This window comes from Pipra filicauda, unplaced genomic scaffold (genome assembly GCF_003945595.2).
Source record: "Pipra filicauda isolate LSUMZ 115617 unplaced genomic scaffold, ASM394559v2 scaffold32_size4067784_pilon, whole genome shotgun sequence".
In the NCBI taxonomy this organism is placed as follows: Eukaryota; Metazoa; Chordata; class Aves; order Passeriformes; family Pipridae; genus Pipra; species Pipra filicauda.
In genome coordinates, this window is record NW_024104454.1 from 1,212,562 (window position 1) to 1,240,229 (window position 27,668).

At 42.4% G+C, this 27,668-nt stretch overlaps 1 protein-coding gene across 2 annotated transcripts in view; it reads left to right on the top strand.

Annotated features, from left to right (window-relative positions):
• Nucleotides 1–26,516, top strand: part of PRR5L (proline rich 5 like) — a 40,533-nt gene extending 14,017 nt beyond the window's left edge. For both annotated transcript variants that reach the window (XM_027732642.2, XM_027732643.2), the window contains exons 3-9: nucleotides 245–325; nucleotides 3,743–3,791; nucleotides 12,729–12,786; nucleotides 15,771–15,862; nucleotides 19,166–19,306; nucleotides 21,534–21,660; nucleotides 23,515–26,516. In XM_027732642.2, coding sequence (XP_027588443.1) covers nucleotides 245–325; nucleotides 3,743–3,791; nucleotides 12,729–12,786; nucleotides 15,771–15,862; nucleotides 19,166–19,306; nucleotides 21,534–21,660; nucleotides 23,515–23,900 — 934 coding nt within the window. In that variant the 3' untranslated portion in view covers nucleotides 23,901–26,516. The remainder of the gene's footprint in view (nucleotides 1–244; nucleotides 326–3,742; nucleotides 3,792–12,728; nucleotides 12,787–15,770; nucleotides 15,863–19,165; nucleotides 19,307–21,533; nucleotides 21,661–23,514) is intronic.
• Nucleotides 26,517–27,668: the final 1,152 nt, after the last annotated feature.

Genomic DNA, 27,668 nt, shown 5'->3' on the forward strand with positions numbered 1-27,668 from the left:
GACTTTCCCTTGCTTACTCTAGACAGAACTGGAGGTTGATTCTGCTCTGTCTCCCAGGACATATGTAGGTAAATAAGTGATGATTTCAAGGCAAGAAAGAGTGGAAGTATTTAAGGGCAATTAACTTCTCCACCTGGTTATAACCACTTTGATTTTGGTGTCTAGCTCACATTGTGCTCTGTGTTAAATGATACTGCTGGCTGTTATTTATGGATGTTGTACCGTCTCATTTCTTTTTTGACAGTGTTCAAACAGCAGTGATAAATGTGTTCAAAGGAGGAGGCTTGCAAAACAATGAACTTTACACCCTCAATGAAAATATCAGGTAGGTTGCTGAAATGCATGAAAAGGGATTTTGTTGCTGCTTGTTTGGTGTTTGCTTGGGTTTGTTCCCTTACAGAACCATAGTTAGAGGATATTGGTGGGAGGAGCAGGGGTCAAAGCAAACTTAAGTACAGGTTTGGGATTTCAGGCTAACTTGCTTCTTTTTTGCTATTGGGTGAAGTGAATGGCATGGGGTACTTGGATAATGTTTCTCTGACTTGCATGGATATGTAGCTTTAACAAGGACAGCTTTTTTATTGACTCGAATTGTAAGGATTTTGTCTCTTCCTGGGGACTACACCTCTTCTGGCTATTTTTACATATTTTTATCATGGAAATTGTGAAGATAGTAACATCTCTTTTCTAAAACCAAGCTTCTCAGAACTGTGGAGTGTTTAAAGCAAACCACAGCATTTCATTTAACAGGTTAATCTTCACATGATAATTGCACAGCAAGACCTGAAAACATGAACCCTAAAGATAAAAAACCTAAAACCCTAGCAAACATTTTCTGTCACTGATGCTAATGATGGTTAAGAGTATCATTTTCTTTTAAAGGTAGGTTTCATGATTATCGGTGGTTTCATTCTGATTAGTTGGAAAGTTTGATTAGCAATAGATAGGGCTGTAGAGTAGATAAAGAACAATTTATTCTTGCCTTGGTTCCAAGTGCTGCTAAGAGGAGTATTGTCAGGGCTCATGGATGTAGGTTTCTTCTCCTTTCTTTACCACTACATCCGTATTCGTTCATCAAGAGTACTGTCTCTGCTTCTCCTTTTGTATACCCTTCCCCCACCCTTATTGCATTTTTTCTGAACTCCAAGATTCAAATGGCAATTTGAGCTAAGCATATACTGAACAGCACTCTAAATTACCCCTTTCCCTACTTTCAAAATAAATGAGGCTATCGGTGCAGGAGACTCTGTCCGACTTGGTCTGCTCCCAAACCAGAAAATTTAATATAATTCCTTTTGAGAGTTGAGCAAGGGCACCATTTCATACTTTAATGGTACTTTGGTGTGTTTGGGTCAGAAGTCCTCAAGTTAGGTTTAAGTACTTGGAGCAGTCTTAATTCTCCATGGGATGTCTATTTCTGGGTGTGAAAATAAAAACAAATGTAATAAGGCTTGGGAAATACCTTAACCCACAGCCTTTTAGCAGACTTGGGGACTGGGTTTGGGCTTCTTGACTTGTCTGCCCGTCTGTTGCCCATGGCTGTGGCTGCATCCTGCTGTACCCCCACAGTGCAGGGAGGCAGTACAAAGGGCAGAATTGCTGCGTGGTCTGGGCTTGGCCCCAGTGGCTGAACCATGCTTCATGTTGGTTACTGAAGTGAATCTAGACTGTCAAGAGTCAGGCAAAGAACAGGAAATTCTTTGTGAGCTGTGCATCCTTTGAAAGCAGTGCTGATGGTGGAAGGGGAAATGCCCTCCTCCACAGACATGCACTCCTAAGCAATACTTGGAAGCACTCACCTTGACATACATGAGTAATGTTCCTGCAGGTGCCCTGAGCATTGGTTACATCTCCAAATGTCATTCTTTAAATAGGCCATTTAACATTCAAGAAGCTCATTAGTGTCCATCTAAGGAGTGAAGAACATGCATCTGCAATTATATTTGTATGAACACCTGCAGCCTTGCACCTGTGGTTCTTGGTGTAGCTCCCAACACAGTGTTAGCTTTGTGTGTGCGAGGTGAATCTCCAGCTTGACATTGGGCAAAAAGCCAGACCTGTCAGACAGCCAGCTTTTGTGTGACATTAGGTCGAGCTGGTGCATTTTCCTTTTTTTGTACTTCTCCATTCAGCTCCTTGGTTATAGTTAACAAATGCAGTAGGAGACTCTCAGACTCTGTGCAGTGCTTAGTCGTTTGACAGTGAGAAACACAGGAGAGTTTTAAAAGAGGACAGTAATGACAGGACCAGGAGATGAGCAGGTGGTAACATTTTGCTCTGGATTACTGACACCATGTTTTTATCTTCTTCTTGTGATTTGATACCGTGTCACTGGCATGTTTGTTTTTTTTTTTTGATGCTCTGAAAGTCAGTTGTGACAGCAAGAGGAAATGTAAAAAATGCCACTGCAAGATGTAATTTCAGGAAGCAGGAGGCCATGATTAAGAGAAGATCCTTCCCCTGGGTTTTCTCTAAGGTGCAAGCCTCTGGTTGCTGGTCTACCTGCATGAGGCAAAGTCCTGCTGGGCTTGTCAATCAGCTGATGGAGAGCCTGCTGGGTTTGGCTGAAGCCAATGGAAAAGCTTCTGGCAAATGGACCCCCAAAGATTTATTTGGTTTGTTGATCTCATAGAAATAGAAATGTGCTTTGATTTGGATGGGTGAATATAACCACTGTGGGAGAGAAAGAGTAGAGGCATATTGGCCTGCGAATAAATGTAGAAGCATTTAGAAAATGGTTATGGAGGGAGGTTGCGGTCAAATTTTACTTTGAGAAAAGATTAGGAAACAGTGATGTAGTTTGTTCGTAAGAACCCAACCTGAGAACTGGATGGTCACTGATTCAAATGCTATTTTTGAGCACTCTTGATTATACTTCATGTTGGTAAAAAGCAAAACTCTTAGAGAAGAAAAAATCCACAATGTTTGGCAGTGGAAAGTGTTGAGTGACTTTTAAGTTTTAGGCAGAATTTATGCTCAGTCACTGAAAGATGAAAGTGCAAATGTACTGAACTTTGTAGGTTGTATTTTTAATGCTTCTTCTGATGTAAGACAATCCTGATTTTTATATCGGTGTTTTGAAATACAAATATGTATTCGAATTTAAAACTTTTATCACAGCCTAATGTAAAAGCCAACAATTTCAATTAGAAAGACTTCTTTAGAATGGTTTCTGCCCACATGTATTTAAAACATCTCTTGTTAAATTTCTAGAATCTCCTTCTTGAAAAATATGCCTTCTCTTTTATTTTTTGAAATGTGGTAGTCATGGGCAAGCTGCAGCTTCTGTTTCATTTTTCCTCTCCTTATCCTCCCACCTTCTATTTCCAAGAGAAAAGGAAGCACAATATTAGAGAGATATGCTATATTCAGTGGAACGAAAGATGTCTTTGTTTAAACAAAAAAGCAGAAAAATTTATGGATTTCAATCTAAATAACTTTAAATTTTCTCCCCAGCTTTCTGTTCGTTCAAGGGGATAAATGTTTTTGGGTTATTTTTTGCTTGTTCTAGATGCATGTAGACTTCAGAGAAACTCTTTTGTTCCTTTAAAATTTGACAATAGCCTTTGTGGGCTCTTGCAAAATATATATCTAACTGTAAAAGAAGTCTAACTGTGGCCAAAACGACACATTCACATATACTCACATATCTTTGGTATTACTGGTAGTAAAGTGCAGATATACCTGTAAAAAATGACCAGCAATGGCTGCTACTTCATGGCTGCATTTGTTTTGTCTACAGACGGCTGCTGAAGAGTGAACTTGGATCCTTCATCACAGATTACTTTCAGGTACTGCATGATTTCCTTGCTTTATTTTGAGGTTTGCTCTCTTCAGCTTTTTAGCCTATAAAAAAATTAGGACACCTCTTTACATGCATGTAGCCTACGTTTTTCATTTTTGTTTTGCTACACAAGGTGATGGAGGTACTGGACTTTTTAAATGCAGGCCATATAGCCTTGGGAGTAACCATATTTATGGGTGTGTGTGCAAAATTAAGGATAATCTTCCTTTGCACGTAAGAAAGGCTGCTAGTAGCCTGCCAAGATCAAGAAGGAATTCACTTGAATTTTTTTAAGAAGATGGGATCCCTTTTCTCTAGAATAGAAAATTCAGAATTAGGTTTTCTGCAACAGGGGCCAGCAAAGGGACACAGAAATGATAACAGCTGCCTGGAGGCAGGAGAGGGCACAGAGAAGGAAGTTTCTATCAGCAGGAAATCAACCTGGGTACTTTTTGCTTTTTAGTCCCACAAATATAAATGCAACTTCTGAAAAAGCAAAATATGAAGGATGAGGGAAGACTTGAACAATCACAAATGTAAGTGTTGCTTTTTATTGATACTGTCCAAATAGATAGACATGTAACCACATGAAAGCCTGTTGGATGATTTTGAGAAAGCACTGATGGCTTTCAGTGTTTTAATTTGTTCAGTGTAGCACTGATTAAAATAAAAGACACTGCTGGAAACAAGAGGGTTTTTTCCCTTTGAGTAAGAGAGAGACAGAAAATTTCAGTACTTTCTGAAGCGGCTGACGCTGCTTTGTACTGTGCTAACAGCTTAAAGGAGGAAAAAGAAGACTAGTGTTGTTTCCTATCAGATTACATGATTTATTAGATTACAAGACTTAAAAAAATCCCCTGCTGTGCCAGCAAGTGAAAGGCAAACTCCTACCCCAGAGGTAGTTATGTTCCACTTCCTCAGACCCTCTCTGTACAAGTTGTTTACTGCAAAGAGGCGGCTGCTGGTCTTGTGTGGCAGGACGTTTCCTAGAGCCTGAGAGGGGTCTGGCAGCAGCCACTGGCACTCAAATTTAATTTCTGGGTTATTTTTGCTCAGTGTTGCAAGGAGTAACTTGGCATCCATCAGACTTAGCCTGAAGTAAAACTCTTACTGCAGGCAAGTCGTGAGACAAACTGTGAGATAAAGGCTATTGTTAGAAATGAGATTTTTTTCCTCTGTGAGGTAAGATGCAGACTTATTTCTGATTCTAGACTAACAGCACATGACAGTGATAAAAGCTATCACTCCCTCCTGAATGTCTTTCCTCAGAAACCCTAGGGCCATGGAGTGGATGAAGAACCCTCACGTGCCAAAGAAGGGCTGACAACATTATTTCATATGTCTATGGGCTCTCTTTCACTGCTGATGCCAGTGGATTTACGGCAATACTGTGGCATCAAAATGAGCAGAGTTCAGTCAAGCTGCTGATTTGGCTGAAAAGTAACCTTGAAAGAAAAAAATAAAGTTTTCAACTACTTCCTCTGACGTGTTGTGGTCATCACCTCTGACATGGGGGAGGTGCTGGGAGTGGGTCACCAGTATGGGGAGTGGAGTCTTTCATCACTGACTTCCTCCTCCATCTGTTAAAGCCCACTGAAAGCTATCCCAAGAACCAAGTTTTCTGTCCTCTTAGGTTGAAATGGACCCTGAAGGTTATGCTATCTGTTTAGCCAGGCAGTTTTAAACATCCTAGCAGCAATTAGAGCAACTAACTGAATCATGTAATATTTAGATGTGATAAACTGTCCTAAAGGTTTTCCGTTTCTTATGCCACAGCACTTATAACAGGAGTCACTAAGATAATGTTTAAAATCACATTTGCTTTAAGAGTTCATGATTTTACATTATGTATATTTTATAAACTCACACATACACCTTTTTTTCTAACCACTGAATATACAAGACTAAAATGGAACATAGCTTTTATAGTGAGACAAAGCTACCTTTGTGATCAACTTGACTTGATTACTCACAAGTCCTTTTCATCAACACTCATGCAAATTAACCATTTTTAGCTCCTGAGATTGCTAAAAGAACGTTTAGGAAATGGCTGGAGTTTGTTCAGTCTTTTTCTGCTACCAAACCATCACCATACCAGAGTTAGTGAGCCTGTTGTCTTTGAAAGAGAAATATAATTCCTCTAAGGGTTTCAGTGCAAACTCAGGTGTTTCATTCTGAAAGAGAGTTGTGTTTATAGATCTGCTGCTTTAGTAATCCTCCTGTATATACAATCCATCTCCTTGGATAGGAGTCTGAGTGTAAATGCTAGATAGTTGGGATTTGCAGTAGTTGCTGCAGATCTGCCTTAAAACTGGGCTTTGTTCTCCAGCTTTTTCAGTACTGACTTTGCCCATTAACTGATTCAAGTTAATCAATGCTGCTGAAAAGGGACACTTTGCACCCACCTCTCTGTTCAATAACCCAGTAGGTCCCCATTTGCTCTTGCTGCTGGGTTATTTTACTGGTGGTCAGCTGAACAACAACATGGAGAAATCCTATGACCATGGAAGATAAGAGGCTGGGATTTGAAGGAACAGGGTGTATTGGTGATTGGGACTTTTCTGGTGCAGCTGTACAATTTTTCAGATAAGCTCCCTTCGTTTTCCCGTTCTCTGACTCTTGTGTTTGTGGAGAAAATTTTTTAAATATAAAACTAGTGAGTGTTGATAAATTGATGAATCAGCCTGATTCTGCAAACAACCTGAAACAAAGCTTTTGGAAAAGATGAACTGTTTCTTCTCACTCTCTGGGCGTTTGGTAATCTTGAAACTCAGGAGGAGGGGAAAAAGCAAATGCATTTATGCATAGTAACTGTCTCCTCCTAAGGTGGAGAGACCTGATCCCTTCTCAGGCACTGTAACCTCTCCCAGAACACACAGGCTGCAAATGCAGAAAGTCAAATGCCCAGAGCTGATGCCTCTTCAGCCTACGTCCACTTCCTGCAGTGGCAGAGGTGGTAGGTGAGGAATGGCAAGTGGACTGTATTCCATTATTTAACCCAATGAGAGCTTTGATGTCTTAAAATCAGAAGCAAGCTGTTATATAATTTCCAGCCTGCTGCAATGGAGAGCCACCGGAGGTGGCAAGTCCTGACTCAGAATTAGACCTGGCTTTCTCTTTGTATGTGAAGCCACAGAAACTGCAACATGCAAGCACACACATTGTGGGGTATCATGTAAAGTCAAAATAGCAAGATGATAATGGGTAGCTGAAAAGTAAGCAGTGTTAGTGGTGAGGTAAGCCTGGATCCAAGCCAAAACTGATTTTATCTTCTCCCTTTGGGGCAGTTAGAAGTGGAACTGGTGAACCGTTCTGTGGGTCAGAGTCCCTCTCACTGTAGGTTTGCCAGCTGTGCAAGGTGGCCACAGTGGGAGGGGGAAATATGCACTCCTCCCTCTACTGTGGCACCATAAAGCTTTTGCTTAGGTCCCTGCTGCAGGTTTTTCTGGGACTCCAGCCTGGAGAGATGACTCCAGCATCTCTCGTGATGCTTGCTGTCTCCTTTGAAAGGCTGCTTTGTAAAGCCTAGTTAACATCTGGAGATACCATGTGTCTGCTTAGTCAAAGGGAAAAACCTGGTGTGTGTGATGTATCTTTTCCTGATGCCAGGTTTCTATGTCTACCTGTCTCACAGCAAGGCAAGGAAATAGTTGTATAAGTTATTTCTAAATACAGGCAACACTAGCTCTTCTCTGGCCAAGTGCTGTCTCATGCCTGCTACCAGAGGCTGCAGCAGCTCAGCTGCTGCACAAGAAAGAGAATTCACACTTTTGTGATTTGCAGAGCTCAGCCATATGTCTGCAATACTCTTTTGGGTCAAACTGGTCTTTATTATTGTATTTCTCTTCTGACTGTCTGGGAACCTCTGTTTGTGCAGGTCTGCTAGTTATTTCTGCTTCATCTGGCGCTTTCTAGGACTGAGTTTTCATGGAGCAGCCCTGGGCACTCCATAGCAACTGCCCAGCTTTGTTATCATGGATGGGGTCACCCGGGAGCTCCTCACTGTTATCGAGCAGAGGACCTAGTCCTGGGTAGCAGTGGCAGCAGGGACAGATGCTTTCAGGCCCCGCTCACATTAACTCTGTAGACATGTGTGAATCTCTCAAAGCGTGGCATGGGACAGTGAGCCATGCCCTGGCTAAGCAGGACTCCCACCTGGAGCGGTGACTCACAGTGCAGAGTCAGGGGGCCTGGCTGTGGGATACTCCTGTAGCTGCCGCCTGGCTGGTGCGCTGTGCTCTAGGTTGTAGCAGTGTTGCCTACTTGGTCTGCCTGGTCTGCTCTCCTTCTTACTCCCCTTGCTTCACTTTCTCTCTTTAACTAGGCTTTTTTTTAATCTGTTGTGAACAAAGCCAGCTCTAAAAAGAGTAATTTTGGGATGTTATTTTGTATTTACCTTGCAATCTCTTCTCTGCGTAGGATTGAAGTGATCTCTCTGCTTTTGGCACTATTTTCTCTTTTTGGAGAAAAAAGAAAGGATGGGGAGTTGGTAGTGCTGTAGGTATGAGATACTGCAGCTCACACAAATTTGCATTTTGTAAAACAGTGCCAAGAAACAGGTAGGTGTACGTGTGCAACTGACAATAACTTCGTAGAAAATACTTTCCAAGTAAGTTTGGGTGATGCCTTCTTTCTCAAATTAACGTCAGATTATCCACAAAACAGTGTCCATGTGTTTGTAGAAGCTGTAAAAGTGTGTTTTAGCATTAGAACACAAAGCCTCAGCTTTCATCTAGAAAAGGGGGCTGCATTTAAGAAATGCTGTAACGTGTAGAAGAAAAACTGATTTTTTCAACCATCAAAATGAGGTCAATTATTTTGAATATGTTCTGGAGTTTTCTTCTGTTCCAAACTTATGTTGCTTGATGAACTAGTATTAATGTGTTAATTTAAAGGTGGCTTTTAAAAGGCACATGGCCATGTTTTCTTGGAGATGTGACCAGAAAGCAAAATTTGTCCATAATTAAATGGGTGTTTGTGCAAAATTTTTTTCCCCAAAGATAATGGCTTATTTTCTGTTAGCAGAAGAATTCATTTGTACCTTGCTATGTTGCCGACACGGCTTTCAGACAAGATGTGAAGTTGCCTTTGATGGCTTGAACCTCCTTGATGGTTTCTGTGGAATTGCTGCCAAAACTACTTAACTGTTTTTTGGCACCCTTCCGTTTAAATATACCATCCACAGCAGAGAAAGCTGTGCTAGTGGCAGGGCTGTCACCCCTTAATCCTTCCTGTTGGATCTGTCCAGAGGCTGTCACCACAATCAGGCTGCTAACAGAGCACTTTTGACAGTCAACATCTTATTTGCCTCAGGCCAAGTCAGATGGGTACCATTTTACCCAGAGCGTAGTGGGAGTGCACAGAGGAAGGGCCTCCATGGTCCCCACTGGGGATGACCAGCTCCTGACAAGGTAGAGGGAGGGAGAAGGTATTTGGCACTGCCAATTTGAGACAGTAGCCCCAGTTGTGCCTGGGGCAGCTTCCACCTTCTGAGCAGGTGGAGCAACTGGAATTGCTCCACTGGGTATGAATGGAGAAACTTGCCTCAATTTCTCTAACAGGGCAGGGAAAGAGGAAAATACCTGTGCCAGGAAAAAGGAAGGAATTACCAAGTGTATGTGTTTTACAATGTGGTGTGTGACTGCCTTCAAAATTTTTTTTGATTCCCAATGATTTGAGCACAGCTTACTTTAAAGAGTAGCAAGCACACGTATGTTGTGGGAGGGTCTTTGCCGAGGAACAAATGAAAAGTGACTATTTTAGCTTTGAAGCCCGTCTTTCAAAACTTAGGGCATTTGAAAACTTACTTAAAGGCTTTCCCTTAGCTGCTCTGGTTAGTGGTATACCTGAAAGAGCTATTGTGGTTTTCTGCACTGAGAAAAGTACGAGAGTTTCAACCTGTGAGATTTCACAAGCTCACTTCTATGTGCTGCAAAACAACTCTCTCCAAATTTCTCAACTGCATGTCCGTGTGGGGTGTTAGCTTGAGACTTTGTTTCTCTGTACATCATTCTTTACCTTAGCAGGAGTAAGGGCAGTTTTGCAACCCCCACAATGGGCCTATAACATCCTGTGGTGTCCCAACAGCAGGGTGAGGACTTCACCCTGGGGAGCCAGGAAAAGCTGATTTGAGGAGGGAAGGGAATAACTGCCTCCCCAAGCTCACAGTTCAGCTGTAACTGGAAAGAGATGAAAGGTGGCAGACAAACTTTTTCAAATAAATGCATCCTTCAAGCTTACTTGGTGTGAGTCTTTATCTGGCCTTGCTTGCGAATAGATTTATTTATCTTAGCTCTGTGCCTCTGGGTTGCCTCTGGCAAGACAGGATGCAGCAGCAAAATAAGACTTGTAATCTAGACAAGGTCTGATACAGACCTCTGCTGTGGCTGCACTTATTAGGTTGTATTGATTTGTCAGCAGACCCTATAGGGTTTTTTAATGACAATTTGCCTGTCTGGCTTGATCTGAAGGATTAATATTTGGATTGAATCAATTTCTAAGCCTGTAACTTTAGCAGAAAAGATGGATAAGTAAAATTTCGAGATAATTTTAAGATGGGGAAAGGGGAAATGAAGTGGGGGTTTTTTTGTTGTTTGTTTTTTTGTTTTTTTTAAAGTGTTTTCCACAGGAAAAGGGAAAATCTGAGAAGATAAGTGAAACACCTGTAGTAACTATAGGGACCTAAACTTTTTTTTTGAAGAAACCTCAAAAATGAGATAATGCAATCTACTTAGCACATGGAAGTACTGATAATACATTCATAGGTACATTATAAATTCTTAACTACTAACATATGTATTTAACAGATATAACTGTTCATTATTGTGTACAACTGTGTATTTTGGTTGCTGACATAGCTGTAAAATAAAAAAACCCCTCATCTCTGGAAGTAGAAAATATCAGTAATACTAACTTTTAAGTAAAGTAACTGAAAAATTGTAACCACAGTGCTCAGAAAACATATGTAAATTTAAACCTAATGTTCTAGTGCAGGTAGAAAATGAATTCATATTTCTTGGGAAAAACACAAAAAAATAAGGTGACACCCTCACATATATATATATACACTTGTGTGTGTGTGTATACTTTTTATTATAAAGTAGTTTAAAATGACACAGTATCAAAGACCAGCTGTAAATTTTCCCTGCAGAATATGAGGTAATTACCTTGATCTACAGATTGAAAAATAAAGAAATTAAATACTTTATTAATAAACTGAAAGCATTTGGAAAGATTAAAGTGCAATATCACTCCAACACTATCTTATTGTTCAGACAAAAAATATCTACAGTGTAAGTGGGTTTCACTTCTTTTTCGCATTATGATTTTTTTCATTCCAGATTTCTTCCTCCCTCCTTTTTCACATTGTTTTTTTTCCCCTGGAAAGTATTTTTTGTTGTTGTTGTCCAGAGCATGACATGTGTAGTCCATTATTTCTGTTGAACAAATCTAAAATCTGAAGGGAGATCCCTATAACTTAATGTTTCCCTCCAAAGCCCATATTTCAGCTAGAGAATCTTTGCAGTCACCTTCCATTTGTTGCTAGCAACGTTTTGGAATGTTGCAATTTTTTTCAGTGTGTGAACGTATTTGTCCAGCTTACTGATTCTTGTTGTCATCGCCCAGTTGAAAAGGCTCTCCCAGGCTGAGAATGTCACAGAACAATGTTTCCTTCTATTTATACTCTGCAACAGTTACTCTAGTTTTGTATTCCTGCTTGTCGAAGGGAGGATGCAGGAGTGTGCTGCTCTCTTTGCTTGTGGTGTCTTACCTGGTTGCCTGGTTCTGTGTGGCTCATGGATGAGCCAGCCTGGTACATGGTTACAGGAGGCAGGTTTATCACCCAGAGCAGTAGTGCCAGGGCAGGTATGCAATATGGCAGCTCATCAGGAGGCCACAGTGGTGTCCAGGCAGTGATGTGACAGCAGGGTCCACCGGGACTGAAGAAAGATGCGTCTTGCTCCTCAGCTGATAGAAGGTTCAAAAGTGCAACTTTGACCTGATTACCCATTAAAAGCAAAAGCTGTATGATGAACTAGGGGGGAGGTGTCTCTGAGTGTTGTGTGTTACCCTGATATTCAATTCTTTCAGAGGGACAGAAGGCTTTATTCTCTACCAGTATGATCTCTGTGGCAGGACTGTACCTTTTAGGATGCAGTAATAGGGTGTTATGTTGTGATTGCAGCACCTTTCTCTGGGATTCTCAAACCTTGATAACTGATTCACCCAGTGCTGTTGGGAGAACAAAAAGATAGGTGTTGTTTTTGTACCATTCTTATGTTTGGGGAAGTGGGAACAAAAATCTAATCAGATATTTAAATGTTGTGAGCTGTGAACAGGCATATTGATATCTTGACCTGTCTGGTCCATGATAGTTGAGTTTATCTAGAAGGACTAGCTCCTGCCAGTTCTTCTGCGGCTTGGGACTGCATACTGAGATAAGCCAACTGCTCCATATAGCAAAAGAAATAGCTTCATGGAAATAGAATAGGTAGGAATAGAGAAGTAGATATTAGAGAACTGAACTGGCTTACTGTGCAGTTAAGCAAACAATGAGCTAACACAAAGGAAGAAGAGAGTGGGACATTTTCATAGCATTTGGCCCTTTGATCACCTCCATCATATGACTAAGGGATAGCTTATGTGGCTGCACTATTATGGTAAGAACCATTTTATTTTCTTGATTCCCTCCCTGTGACCTTTCCTACTTCTGGCAAGTGTTTCAAGTGCTGTGTCTGTTGTGTTCTCACGTGTAGCTGAACAAAAGAGGATTAATGAATGTATAGCACTCACAATGAGACGAGTGCTGGAGGAACGCACTACAATACGCCTAACCTTCAGATAACTGCATGCAAAGTGGATAACATCTGAAAAAAAATCATTCTTATATGTTTATTATAGATCTCAGAAAAGGCAAATGCATGTCTCTCTTCTCTCTTGGCAGAACCAGCTCCTTGCGAAAGGCTTGCTATTTATGGAGGAGAAGGTCAAGCTGTGTGAAGGCAAGTATAGTAGTAAACCTGTTTTGGAAAGGAGTTGTGCTTTGATGTTTGGTCAGAGAAGATGTTTTGCATGTCCGGGAACTGTACAGCCCCTTCTGGTGCTGTAGTAGGGTGTCACACAACCCCTCAGGAGCCAGGTTGCACTGCAGCCCTTGTGAAGCTGAAGGGATGGAGGACTGTTTTAATAGCCACAGAGCCACAATTCTCCCACCAGCCACGACTTTATAATGAGAACAGGAATGTGAGTTTTGTGTGGCAGTTGAATCTGGGCTCAAAGCCGTTCTGGTCTAGACGTGGATCCTGTTGCAAAACTGCTTGGAACTGCCTTCTGCCTTTTATTTCTCAATGTGATTTGCAGCTTCATGTAAGCACAGTTTTAGTTACTCTGTCATGCTTTTGAGAGCTGAACTGTCAAGCTTTGCGTACATTTAAAGAAAAAAAAGGTCCCTTTGGTGAGAATTAAATCCTTCAGGAAAGAAGTTGATCAGGCACGAAGTTCTGTTCAAACCACTGGGGTACAGACACTTGCTACTGCACAGCGACTATAGACCAAGGCTAGCGTGGTGCAGCAGCTCTGTTGGAGTGGGGAGTTGGTCACACTTAGTAACTGTTTGCTCAAGCAAAGCAAGCAGGTCTTTATTCAAAACTAAGCTGCTGTTTGGTTTGACCCAGTTTTGTAGCCTGTAGGAAGATCTCTTACTAATCACCAGTCTGTTTTATGTGGGTCATTAAATGCCAATAGGCGCTTATAATCTCACATCATTGCTGGTCCTGGATTCCTCTGCACTGTTCTTCACTAAATGACTTCACCCAGCTGGCAGACTGTAGGATTTGGTCCCTGGAGGAGTTAAGCAGTTGCCAGCCTCCTGCTTGGTGCATGCTCCTTTGGCACTGGCCCTGTAAGGGAAGAAAAAAGGCAGACTCCTGCTTTTTCTCCGATGTTGGTACCTGACCTGCCACAGCCAGCTCTTCAGAATGAGTGCTGCACAGCTTATCATAGACTTGGTTTCTGTGTTTGTGTAAAACTATTCCATTATCTGCTTTAGCATTAGGAAAATTAGGTTTGAGTCTGTAATAGGCTGAGAGCTACCCAAGAGTATTTTGCAGATACTCAAGTAGTTTGGGTAAGATGAGATTTCCTAGGCAGATAGCAAAACCCTCTTCAAATGCTTCATTTTTCTGCCCCTAGTTTAAAGTGATACTGGAGACACTTCACCTGTGCGCAGGCTGGCATCTCTGTAGATGACTCACGGGCACCTTTCTTTCATAACGTGTAGGCTTGTTGCAGGTCCTGTGGTCACAGCAACAAGAATTTCTTGCACACGCTTCTCAACTAGCTCTGTCTTCCTGGAAAATTTCTACTACCTCGGCACTCAGATACAGGATAATGCTCCTGTTGCAGGGCACGGCAATGTTTTACTGTGTCTGTTTTTCAATCACAGCCTCTTATTTTAACATGATTTTTTTTTATACAATCTGTCAGAATCTCTTTCAACACCTGTAGGATTTATGATTTCTTGAAGAAACAAACTGTTCCTGCTTCCCCTTCAGAAGGAGAAGTGATCTATGACATTTCATTCTGTCTCCACACAGCGAAGAATTGCAGTCCTGGGGAGGAGTCAGAGGAGGAAAAAATTTGAACATTCAGTTAGTCGTTTTCCTGTTGTCTTTTTCACTTACACTTGGCTGTTGCTGCTAATGAGTAGCTGTTATGGGGGTGTTGGGTGGGTTCTTGTCTGCCTGCAGTTCCAGTGTTGAAGCCAGAGTCATACCTGACACAGTGAAGCCTCCCTTTGAACTTTTCTGTGGTTTTTGATGGGCTCTCTGCTCAAAGTGAAATGTCTGGAGGATCTAGTCCTGTTGGCTCTCTGCTCTCTGGCTGTGTCCTAAGCAGCACAACCCATGGGCAAGCATGTTGAAAGTCCATGTTGAAGTCCCCAGATGGGGAAAGCACTTCAGTACAGAGTGATAAGGCTCCTCTGAGTTGCAATTTTATGTGTATTCCAGTTCCTCATGAGGGGCCTTTAGTCATTTGAAGGCTGAGCCTTCAAATCTGTCTTGAGTGTCCATCTTCCATTACTGTTCCTTGAGTCTTGACTGCCTGTAAGCTCCAGCTAAGGCTCTATGAAAGGTATCCTGGAAAGTCCTTTTGTCAGAAACTTGTACTTTTAAACCTGTGTCTGTATTTGCACCTGAAATTTCTGGGGATGTATCTAAAATAACACTGCAAACCTTTGGCCTTCGGGATGGGAAAAATCTCCTAAAAACTCAGAGCCTTTGAGCCCAAATGCTGAGGAGCACACAGCTTTTTAAGACAAACCTATGAGCATAAGTTTGTCACAGTTGTATTCTTGTCATGGGAATCACTTAGTCTGCCTTCATTTTAAGTACCCACTTACATTAGGGGATGTTTGTTTGAATTGGAGTCATATGAAGGGTGGCTACAAGTGAATACCATTCAGGAAGCTTTGCAAATGCCACATTTGAGAGAAGCACAGTGGCTTTGTGTCTTGTCAGGTTTCTGATTGCTGCTTGATAGTTGGTGGATGCCAGAGGGGGCTCAGCTCTTGTAAATTGTCTCCCTGACCCAGTTGCTGACTCAGTTGGATGATGTTGGATTATCAGTTGATGTTGGCTGTGACCTGCTGGTCTTCAGATTCAGCTGCTAATCTGTGGCTGCTCTGCCAGTAGTGGGGTGTGTTGTGAGACTGCATAATCCTTTGCTGTGGATTTAAAGCCTCCAGTTGAAGAGGGACTTCACTCCTTTTTTGGAGTTGGTCTCACGTTTTGCACAGAGCTGTTTTCTTCACAGTAAGCGACAGAACAACTTATGGTTGCAGCCTTGTGTCTCTGCCAGCTAAGGTGAAGCTCAGCAGAGCAATGTCCAGTTTTGGGCAGAAACTGTGAAAGTGAAGGGTGGGTTTGTAGGTCTTATCTGGGGGATTACAGAGTATTTGGAAAATCAAACTTGATTTTTTTTGTAGGTGAGGATCGCATTGATGTCCTGTCTGAAATTTGGGATCACTATTTTACAGAGACTCTGCCTACACTTCAGGCAATATTCTACCCAGTCCAGGTAATCTTAATTATAACTCCATCAGGTAAAGCAATGTAACCGCAATGCTTGCTAATGGCAAATGGAAACTTCTCTGCCAGCAGCACTGTTTGGCCAGTGGCTAAATAGGTGTCAGAACCTTTAAACTAAATCTGAGAGGAAGCAGTCTTCGTCCAAGTCAGCATTAACTGTGTAAGAAGGACTTCTAAAATCTCCTGGACAAGCACAGTGCTTTGGTCTCAATTTATTCACATTTGTCTACCTTCTGTCTGTGCTTAGCTAAGCTTGGACACCGAAACTGCTGGACTATACCTGTCCAGACTGAAGCTTTATAAGTGCTCTGGAAGCATTTATAGTTCTTCCATTTTCAGGTAGCTGGCACTCTTGGTGCAGATGACAGCACTGACAACTTGTCTTCAGAGGGACAAATCTGAAGACTAGATCAGGAAAAAATGTGTTAACTCACCCCTAATTGCTTTGGAGGGCTTATAACCCATTTGTGCTTTTGAGTAATCCTCAGTTGAGTTTTTTGAGGCTTTAATAAGGGGTCACATAAATCTGTGGGTTAAAGATGAATGAACAATTTTATGTAAGACCTTCTTACACTGGGTATTTTGAAAGCTGAGTATCCCATCAGAAGTATTGAGCCATATAATTTTTTAATGTAGGTTTAGTCAGGGTTTCTATATGAGCAGCCTAATTACGTTCCATGAGAGGAAAAGAAAAATGTACCTCATGCAGAGAATGACGTTCTTGGAAATGCTAGTCTCCTCCTCTTGACTTTTGCCTCTTCCACAAGACATTATTTCCAGAGCCTTTTAAAATTATTTTTCCCTTGTATTGCTTGAAAGGCAGCAGGTAAAGCTCAAAGCTTGCCCTTTTCCTCTAATTCTAAAAGAGAAAGGACTTCTGCAAAGACAGACACTAACCTTTCTACTGTGTTTATTTTTGTTCTTTCCTTGCTGCAGATGCTTAAAGGTACGTGTTTGACAGGTAAAACCGTGCAATTATAATACCATCCCTTTCTCTCCTTTTGCAACTAATTCACAGTAAGGGAGTGACCTAATCTATTTAGGCACGGGTTTGTCTGCACTGCAGCTACCTGTGTAGTGTGGAAACAGTTGAGATGTGTGTCATACCCACTGATGCTAAGAGTTCTGCCACTTACCAGAAAAATCTACTCCCCTGCTATTGAAACGTCTCTGATCAGAAATTGAACAAAAATTACAGCACTATGGGTAGAGCTTTTGGAAGTAACTTGGTTATAGTGGTGAAAGTGTGACTATGGGACGCTGACATTCTTTGAAAGCACAAATTTTTTTGCTGTATTTCCCTTGTAACAATACCTAAGTCACTCACAATATATCACAGAAGCTGTAATGTTAGGCAACTATTGCCATTTTATGGATGAAGAACTAAAAGGTAACAGACAGCATATTTAAAGTTTTGTAGGCACCTTAAGTTCTACACAGACGCATGGATTAAGATGCCTAAATACATCCAAGAATTTGACTTGGAGTAAGCTGCCTTAGACTACCACAGAGACAGTTGCAAGTGCAACAAGATATAAGAAATTGCTCTTATCCCAGACCAGTGTCCTAATAACGAGACTGGAGTTTTCCTAGAAATGGGGAACTGTATGTAACCATTTATGTGGTTTGTCACAACATGTGAAGAGAGCTCATCTAACAAGTCTTTCATCAAGCTGCAGTTCTTCGCACGCTACTCTGGTAGATGGGAAAGTCAATTTGTTGTTGGTTCCCTGTCCTTTCCTGCAAATGTCAGCATGATTATTTAGTTGTGTTCTTCTGTGATCTCAGCAACTGCCCATTCAGAATGAAACTAAGTCAGCCAAATATGTGAGCATATGTTACCAAAGGTAGTAACTAGAAGTAACTTCCTATCTCAGCTAAGTTTAAACCCGAGGCTCATAGCTCTTGCAGAAATATGACCTTTAAGCAGCCAGGTTGGTTAAATTGCTGTACACAGGGAAACTATGTAAACAGGTCACTGGCTTTTATATAGTTGCAGCTGTTGATGTGACTATTGATGTGGAAAAAAGAATAACAAATCTTGTTTTGTTTGGCACAGAAACATGTTTGCATTTTGAAATGGGGTATGAAGTTAATGGGTCTAAACTGCATGATATAAATAAAAAGTTTGCAGCTGCTGAAATACAGTTCTGAGATACATACTGGTCTTAACTACACCTCCATGTTTCTAAATGCACCGTGGTGGTTTAAAACCACAAAGTGCTTTTATTATGTCCAAGCTACCCTCCAGACTATTTGCTTTAATTCATATTTACATATTGATGATGCTGTTAATTATGACATTAAACCTATTATGAATTAATGTTTAACTGCTGGTAATTCCTTCCAGCTAAATATTTGCCATGTTGAGTGTGTTATGGAGATCATAAAATGATTCCCAAACAGATCGTGGGGCAGAGATTAACATGTGAGAAGAACAAGGCAAACTTTTCAGGCTGGAGAGTGCTGGGCAGGGCTGGGAGGAAAATTTCTGCTGTTAAGCTGCAGTGGGACAAGAGAAAGTCATTCAGACGTTAAGCATAGCATCGGGAAAGATGGTAACACCAGAGTGCCAAATGGAGTTCGACTGTGTTTAAATGTGCTGAGAAACATTACATCATCCATTAGACCTGCTCACTTGTGTTGTTGATTTTAAAAAAGTAACTGTGAGGACATGGAATGCCTTGCAGTGGATATTGAAGCTGATGCTTTTTAAAATGATGTTTAGTTCAAGCAGTCTGGCTAGCTTTGTTCCACCCTAAATCCTAATATCTGTAATGGACTAAATTGTGGATTTTTGTCATATCAGCAAGGTCTAAAGTGCAGATACTGAGCAGAAAGAGAATCCAATATAGACCACAGGTAGGCTTACTTAAGGAATAATCTGTACCAACTTCTTTCCCTACCAAACCTTCTCTGGTTTCTCAGCTCTGAATGGCAAAAGCACAAGCTACATCCAGTCTGGACTTTGAATGTTTGTGACTAAATTGGATGGAAGTGGATTTCATGAATACGTAGTCTTTTAGTGAAATACAGGCCCATTTTTGGCTTCACTCCAAACCTAGCGGTGTCTCAGAGGACGTGATGCTTATTTCAGAATTTGTGTGAGACAGAGCCTGAGAGAAAAGCAAGCGAAGAATACTGTGAATCCTCAACCTGAGTGACTGGGGGGTGTTTTGCCACAGCAGCGATGGGCAGGACAGACCCTTCCTGTCTGTGTGCATACATGTGTTGGTGCAATGCTCGCACATCCCTTTATCAACTCTTAGATGTTGTCTTCTGTGTTTTTTAGGGTCAGGAGTTGACTATCCGTCAGATTGCTCTTCTTGGCTTCAGAGACTTGGTCTTACTAAAAGTAAAGTTGGAAGAAATTCTTCCTCTGGTCCAGACAAAGCTTCCAGCTTCCATTGTCCAGATGCTGTTAATTCTGCAGGTGAGGAGCCTCTGCTCTTCGTCTGACTCCACTTGGCTATCTTGACCTCATTGGAGTAGCATGAACACTGGAAAGGAGAGTGGGGAGGGTGTGATGAAATGAAAATGATGTGTGCTTATTTGGGCGTGGTAACTGTAGAAATGAGAGCTGAATTTGGACGTCCTGAGCTTTCCTAGAAACAGGTAAGGATGTTGCCTTGAAAGAGACGGGTGTTTGTATTTTCTTGGTACCTCTCCTCCCTATCTAAGAAATCTCTCAGGACTCTTTCTTCACATAAATTTTCATTTCCCAGCTTCTCTGAATGCCTCTTTGTGCCCTAGTTCTCCTGATTTCTCAGCTTTGCAATGACAGTGTGAGTCTCCATCACAGCAGATAGTGGAATTTGAATGAGCTGTGGCTTCTGGCTGTCCAATGCCAGCTCCTTGGCTGGCTAGCATGCTAGGCAGTGCCCTTGAGAGGAGAAATACCTTTTGTCAGTACATGCTATACATCTTTCAAAGGCCTCTCCCAAGAGACCCAGGTCTTCTGTGAGAACTATCCTCTTTATCCTGACCTCAACAGATTACTTTCCAAGCATGCCAAATACAGCCAAGTATACCAACTGTTTAATCTTTTTCTATATTGCTCAGCCTGACAGTCCTGTAAAATGCCATATTACTTGTTTGGGTTCATAGAATCATTCATAGAATGCTTTGGGTTGGAAGAGACCTTAAAGATCATCTAGATACAACCACCCTGGCATGGGCGGGGACAGCTTCCACCAGATCAGGATGCTCAGAGCCCCATCCAGCCTGACCTTGAACACTTCCAGGGATGGAACATCACTGTTTGAGTGACTCACCACCCTCACAGTGAAGAATTTCTTCCTCATAACTAATCTAAACCTACCCTCCTTCAGTTTAAAGCTATTCCCCTTGTCCTGTCACTACATGCCCTCTTAAAAAGTCCCTCTTCAGCTTTCCTGTAGGCTCTTTCAGATACTGAAAGGACACAATGAGGTCTCCCTGAAGCCTTCTCTTCTCCAGGCAGAACAACCCCAGCTCAACCTTTCCTCATAGGAGAGGTGCTCCAGCCCTCTGATCATCTTTGTGCCCCTCGTCTGGGATTTGCTCCAACAGATCCATGTTCTTCTTGTGCTGGGAGCACTGAACTCCAGGTGGGGTCTTACCAGAGCAGAGTAGAAGGGGAGAATCAGCTTCCTCAGCCTACTGGCCACACTTCTTTTGATACAGCCCAAGATACAGTTGGCTTTCTGGACTGCAAGTCCAGAAAAGAATCGAGCTTCTCATTCACAAACACACCCCCAAGTCCTTCTCCTCCTCAGGGCTCCTTTCAATCCATTCTCCACCTAGCCTAATATTTGTGCTTCGGATTGCCCCAACCCGTGTGCAAGATCTTACATTTGACCCTGCTGAATATCATGAGGTTTGCACAGGGACCTCTCAGGCCTGTCAAGATCCCTCTGGGTGGCATCCCTTCCCTCCAGCGTGTTGAGAACACCACACAGCTTGGTGGCTTTTATTTCTTCTCCAGTGTAATGAGTGTCTAGGAATGAAACTTTCTAAAACACAATTATAATTGCAAAGGGGCTAAGCTCCTAATTCTGTATAATTTCTCACTGTTCTGATGTTCCAGTGACCCAGACTATAACAGTGGGAGATACCACAATTTCCCAGAAATATTATTTTAATAAAAGAATCTTGAGAGCAAAGAGGTTCTCAAAGCAACACATTTGAGGAAAAAAAGCTTATTGAGGCTTTGCAGGAAGTTAGGTTTGAACTGTTTCTGAAATTACTGTTAAATTGGTTAGTGTTATCTGTCATCTTCATACCCATAAGCACAGAGGGTGCTTTGCTTGCAGTCCTGCCTAGGAAAATAGCAGTACTTTGCCCAAGGTGTGTTAAGGCTTTTCTACAAAGAGATGTTTCCTGGTAGAAGTGCCCTGGTGTAATTATATCACTGTGCACATCCTCAGTGTGAGCATACCTTGAACCTTCCTGTCCCTTGGTCAGAAAAATGAGCTGGCTCCTCGATGTGCACAAGGTAACGACTGTGACTTGAACAAGGAGGTTGACCTGAATGGCACACAAACCTCTATTTGGTTTTCTCAGCTGCCAATGGTCTACCAGAATGGTTGGGATATTCCAGTGCAGAGATATTTGACAGAAAAAGGCTTTACTTGAAAATCTTTTAAGGGTAATGCTGACTTTTTATGTTTGATTTTCAGAGTGTCCATGAGCCTACTGGCCCCAGTGAGGGCTACCTACAGCTGGAAGAACTGGTCAAGCAGGTGGTATCACCATACTTAGGCTTGTGTGAGGATCACAGCTCCTCTGGTAGCACCTGCTTACTTGGTAAGACATGCGCATCCTACAGAAGCTATTATTAGGGTACATAGGTTGGTTAATGTGAGGCAGTGCACATCTGTGCTGGAAAAGGAGACAGTGCATGACTCTGTGAGAGATAGAAAACAAAGTCTAATGTAGATTTTTGTGACAGGCTTTTTATTTTCCATGACTGACTGAACTATTAGTGTCCCACCATTGCACGCACACACAGACAGACACACACCCCTGAAAAGTCTCTCTTCTCTCTGGAGATGGACTGGATTTAAAACTCTCTGGTCCATGACTGGGGTTTAGCCTAATTTCACCTGGTTCTCATCAGAAAGGATTTTAATTTTCTTGCACAAAAAATCATCTGTGGATATTTTTTCATTGAAAGAGTTGGGTCCTAATGCCCTTCAACACTACAGCTTGCTGTGGCTTGAGCTACAGATGAAACCTAAAGAGTATATGCATTGTAACCAGCCTCAAAAATTATTTGTGCATACTCTCAAGCAAAAAATGATCCAGTTTGAATGAATGTATTACTGGCAGTAGCAGGGTGAAATGTTGTCATAGTTTGGCTGCTGCCAGTGGTGGAGTTTTGGCTGCTCACCCGTGCCTCCCTGCAACAATATTAAGTTTGTTTTCTGCTTTTGTTCCTGATGCAAGCTTCCAAAACTCTTTTATAACCTCAGTGATAAGTGTTTTGCTTTGCATTTTGTTACTCTCTCTCTTATGCTCACCAATCTTGGTGGAAGCCTTTTATATGGTTTAAAGCCTTCTGAGTTTATGAAATGAGACCCTGCACTTCAGTGAAATTGGTGAGAAACGAGACAGGTACAGAATAGCTTTATCAGCTGCTGTGGAGATGGACCACAGGAGGTGTTTAACATCACATGGCAATGCTGCACAGCAGTGGAAGCCAACAGGTGCTGGCTGATTCATATTGTCTGATTCAACCTGCTAGAAGAGTGAGAGTGAGACAAGGCACAAAGTCTGACCCCTGCCTTTCTAAAAGTTTTCAGTATCAGAATTGAAATAGCACTTTGTGATGTGGGGCTGGGGGCTGTGCCTTAGGTCTGAGTTTTAAACCAGGCATTATTTCTCCTTAATGATTTGCTGAGGAGATCGTACACCCCATACCCATCAATTCTGTGTCACTGCCTTATCCCTGCTCCCTAAGTGCTGTCCTTCTCTCATGTGCCCTTACCCCAGGCTGTTGTGGACTGCTCCTGCGCACTGTTAGGTGTTTTCTGCGTCTAGCACCCAAACCAGACATGTTGTAAGGTGGATGACAATTTCTTTTTGTTGCATGATCTTTGAAAAATACCTTGGGATAATGCCAGCAGAACGGCCTTTACCTAGGCAGATGGAGAGGTAGTGTAAGCTTCAGGACTTTCACACTGACAACAGCTAATGGCACCTCCTGAGAGAAATTTTTCAGAGGAAGGGATGGCAATTCAAGTCCCCTCTGAACATTTTTTTGGAGACTTATGCCGCTTTAGTGTCAGTCATTTTAGTGAACCTGCATGTGAGAGCTCCTACTCAGTCCTCATCCCTGGATAAGGAAGGAGATCACCAGGATGCTCAAGAAAGTCCCTTGGCTGCACTTGTGATTTTTGACTCACTTTTCTCACAGGCACCAGCACCATTGCCTTATAGCAGGACAGGAGGTCTCTCCTTACTGGGGGAGAAGCAGATCTCCTTTCCAAATCCCCAGCAGTATGAACCAGTGAGCACCTGACTGTTTTCCGGTGGTAAGGAGGTGGGACACTATAGCTGCACACTGAATTCTCTCTGTTCCCTGAGGCCAGCCTAGCAGTTGGAGCAACGCTTCATCTGTGCGCTATTGACTGTTCCTGCTTCCTTTTTCTCTTCCAGAGAGACGGTACTCCAGATCCCGTCCTAAGACTGATGTACTGAATTATCCATCTCATGCGACGACCCGGCAGCCCAGTGAGATGGCCCTGACCCCACTGACAGAGCAGGAGGGTGAGGCTTACCTGGAGAAATGTGGTAGCATCCGTCGCCACACCGTTGCAAATGCTCACTCGGATATCCAGCTCCTGGCAATGGCCTCCATGATGCACACAGGAATGGTCATAGAGGAATCAGACAGTACTGACAAGTGCCTCCTCCTGCAGCCCACTTGTTTCAGCCACAGGCAGTGCTCCAGTGAGCCCAGTATCGCCGATGGGCCAGAGGGAATCGTGGCAGCAGCAAGTAGGCAAGATTCTGCAGAGCTGAACTGCACATCGGTCAGCTAGAAAAAGTCTTGCTGAAGAGTGGAGAACTGTATGCACTAAGCTGGACAAAGTGTTGTGTCATCCTTGCTGGGGAAAAAAAGAAAAATTTTAATTTTTCTCATGTCATTGAAATGGCCTCAAGGGTTCTTATGTCTGAGAATGCTCTCTAGATGTGATTTTTTACCAGTCTAGGATCATTGTTGATGGAGGTACCAGGCTGCTCCCAAATGACCACTGAGGGCTGCAAAGGTTTTGCTGTTTAACAGCACAGCCTACCTTCTGTAAGCTTTCTCCCTCTACTAGTATAAACCTTTTGTCATCAGGTTTCCTTCTGTTTCTTTGGTGTGATACAAATTGACCTCTTTCTGCTTTTTTCCATCTTTCACAGTATTGTGCTGCTTATTTGCTCTTCATTCCCGCAGTAGAGACCTCTGTGCTAAATGTTCTCTTTGGTTCTGGTGCTAGTGTGGTGAATGCTGAGGACTGCATTTCTCTTTTTTAAAGTTGAACTCAGGGATGAAACCATTTGAGTCCTCCAGAAAGATCTGCTGAGGTGGCTTGTGAGAGGAGATCCTTCACTTTACCTCCCATGAGCATGGATGAAAAGCCCAAATTGGAACAAATCAGACCTACTTTCTTCCCAGACCTGAAGAGAACTGAGTGTACATGGAGTCTGAGCTGAGTACTTCATATGTACTTTATTTAGTTCCAGTCGTATCTTGGGGGTTGTGGTATAAACTGTGCAAAGGAGGGCTGGGTGTGTAAATTGAGTGTAAAATGTAATCATGAGCATCCTGGCATTTGGCATCAATTTGGTCTCAAAATTTCTGTGGTGATAGGGCTACAATGAAAAGAGACAACTAAATGGATTCCTTTGGGAAGAAGATGCTGGGCAGAGTTTGCATTTGTGCAAGAGACATAGAGGTGCTTCTCAGCACTGGGCCATCGTGATGCTAGACCAGGAGGTGATGAACAGGATTTCATCCTTGGGGCTACCCTGGTAATTCTAGCACTTGCAGATTTCATGAGACCAAAGATAACCAAAGGGGTGTAGAAAGGAGTCCTGTCTCAGTGGTGTATTCATGAAGTGCTCCTGACCTCCAGTGGTATCTGACTCAGTGCAGTATTGCTTTTAAGATAAAGTGAGGGCTCTTTGCAGTCCTTGGTTTTGCTTTTATTTTGAAGATTAGGAATGGTCCAGTTTGCGAGTGTCTGTGGCAGGCACTGCAGTCTGCAGTGTCTGCTTTGTAGCATCACTTGGTACTCAAATGCTGCTTCTGTGGGAACAGAATCAATCTGTTCAAGCTGTCCCTTGGGATACTCTGCCGACGTCTTGCTAAGCAGATTCACAAGTGTAATTACAGGCTTGAAGGTGAACTGAAATGCTGCCTTAAATGTCAAATTCCATTAAAAATGTGGACATAACAAAACTACCATTTTAATCTGTAAATAAATAGGTCTTGACAAGGAAACAGAAGGTTAAGATGAACCTTCAGGACTTTTTTTGCTATGGCATTAACTACAGAATTTGCCCTGCTTCTCTTGGGCACTAAAGATTTCTGCTCCACTGGTTGCACTGAAAGTACAGGGCCGACCTGTCAGGACTTGGCCTTAGTAGCATGTGCAGCAAAAAGAAAGCAGACTAGCATTATTATCTGGCAACAAAGCACCTGAAATACCAGCTACGAGCACAAGCCACAACATCTTTATAAATGAGGTTGTTGCTTTTTCTACTGTAGTTTGCAAATATTGAAAGAGATATTGAAAGGGCCTACTTTTCCTTGCTAGGCACCCTAATTGGCCTTTGTGTGAAAATACTAAATGTTTTGATCACCAGCTGTGCTTACATGTTGAAGAACAGAGCTTGAGTTGTGCTGGCTGCCTCCTCCTCAGAGCATGCACAGTCGCATGGAATGCGGCTTTAAGCCACAGGAAGATGTGGCTTTAAGCAATCTTCCCTTCAGATGGATTATAGGATAAACTACTCTCCTATTCATAAATTAGACTGACTGACCAGGCCAACTTATTTGTTGTCTTCTGCCCCAGGGTGGCCATGGACTGTGGCGAACCTTCAGAACCTCTGTGCCAACAGCCAAACCTGGTAGACCATGCTGGTCTCACCTTGGCACAGTCCCTCCAGTGTGGGGCAAATGAAGGCATCCTGCTCAAAAGTAATTTCTTTTGCCCCTTGCAGTGATTTAAAGCCTTCTCTTAGTAGCATTGAGGCATGTGGAGAAGTGATCACCCTGCAGCATTTCAATTCACTCTTACGAAGGCTTTTCTTCTTTATGTTTCTCCTCTCTCCATTTGACTTTTGTAAATACCCAAAACATTCGGATTTGTGAGCAGTGCCTTCTTTTATGCTGATTAGAATGATTTATTTATTTCCTGACATATTGTTGGATCATCTCTAGGGCTAATAGGAGTTAGTCCTGATTTTAACTTGAATTTCTTTAATTTTACACATATGTATAATTTGAATTATATTGGTTTTGTCTCTGTTACTTTGCAAAAATTTGCACCAGGCCCTCTGAATCATGCACTTCCCCAGCTGTTTTGTTTTTTAGGCAGAATTAAAGCTGGTGGCTTTACTTTGTAAGCTGAAATAAACAAAACCTGTTCTGTAAACCACACCAAGTATATGGTCATAAGTACCACTTTTACAGCCACGTGAGATTGCACAAGCCTCTGCAAATGCAGACCTCTTACAGGTAAACTGGGTGAACCTGGAAGTGGTTTGAAAGCTGTGCCCTGCAGCTACCATGATGGTAGCATGAGGCTGCAACTGAAGCACTGAGTGTCTGATCTTCATTGAGGAAGCTCTCAGTTCCTTGGAAGCAAAAAGCTAACACAGTCTCTGGGCCAGAGCTGTGGCATGAGAAACACTTGCATTTTGGATACAGGGGTCTGGTTTGGGGTTGCACTTTGCTCACTGTGTCACACAGCCAGGGCCACAGGGCAGGTCTTTTCTACCTTTATGGTAGAAAAGAAAACCTCCTGGAAATACTGTCAGAATGGGAAGAAGGGATTTCTCTCACCACCTCTTGAAGTCTGTTACCTTCTACCTTGATAATTACCTAGAGTAAGTCACTTCTCATCAAGACCGAGTCCGTCTTCTCTTTTTACTCAGTCTCCTTAAAGTAAGCGATTAATTCTCTCTGTCCATACAATTCTGTCATAAGCTTACAGAGGGGGACCTCAGCAGAAAGCTATTCTTAGTACAACTTGCCTTTTTCCTGACATTCCCCATAGGCAAGCAGTATGTTTTTATTGCCAGCAAGTAGAGCTTCTTCAGTCCCTGGTTAGGTCAGCAGCAACTCGGTTTATTTTTTTTGTTTGTTTGTTTCAATCAGAAGAAATGCAGTAGATCTTTGTGCTGTCACTGATGGCAGCAGGGGGAACACTGAAGGGTTCGAACTGATGCTGAGGTAGGGTATTGCCCTTTCTTTTTAAGTCCATATGGCAATGGGTTCACCTGGAAGGAATGGCCTTTTGGCACTTACCACTGAGTCAACAGACTAAAAATGTTTGGCTCTTGCAGGCAGCCTGTGTGTCCCAGAGAGGAGAAACTGAGGGTCTAGTGAGAGACAAATTGTGGTATTTATAGTGTGCTTACTTATATGAACTTCTTAATCGTGCTGTAGCCTTGGAGTAGCAGGTTTCCCTTACTGGATTCCCTGTTCCTTCCCAACCTGGACTCTTCTCCATACCAGCAGCAGGACTCCTGGGCCTGGCACACACACTGTATTGTGTGTGGGGGGGGTTCCAGTGACAGTAAGGGGAGCAGTG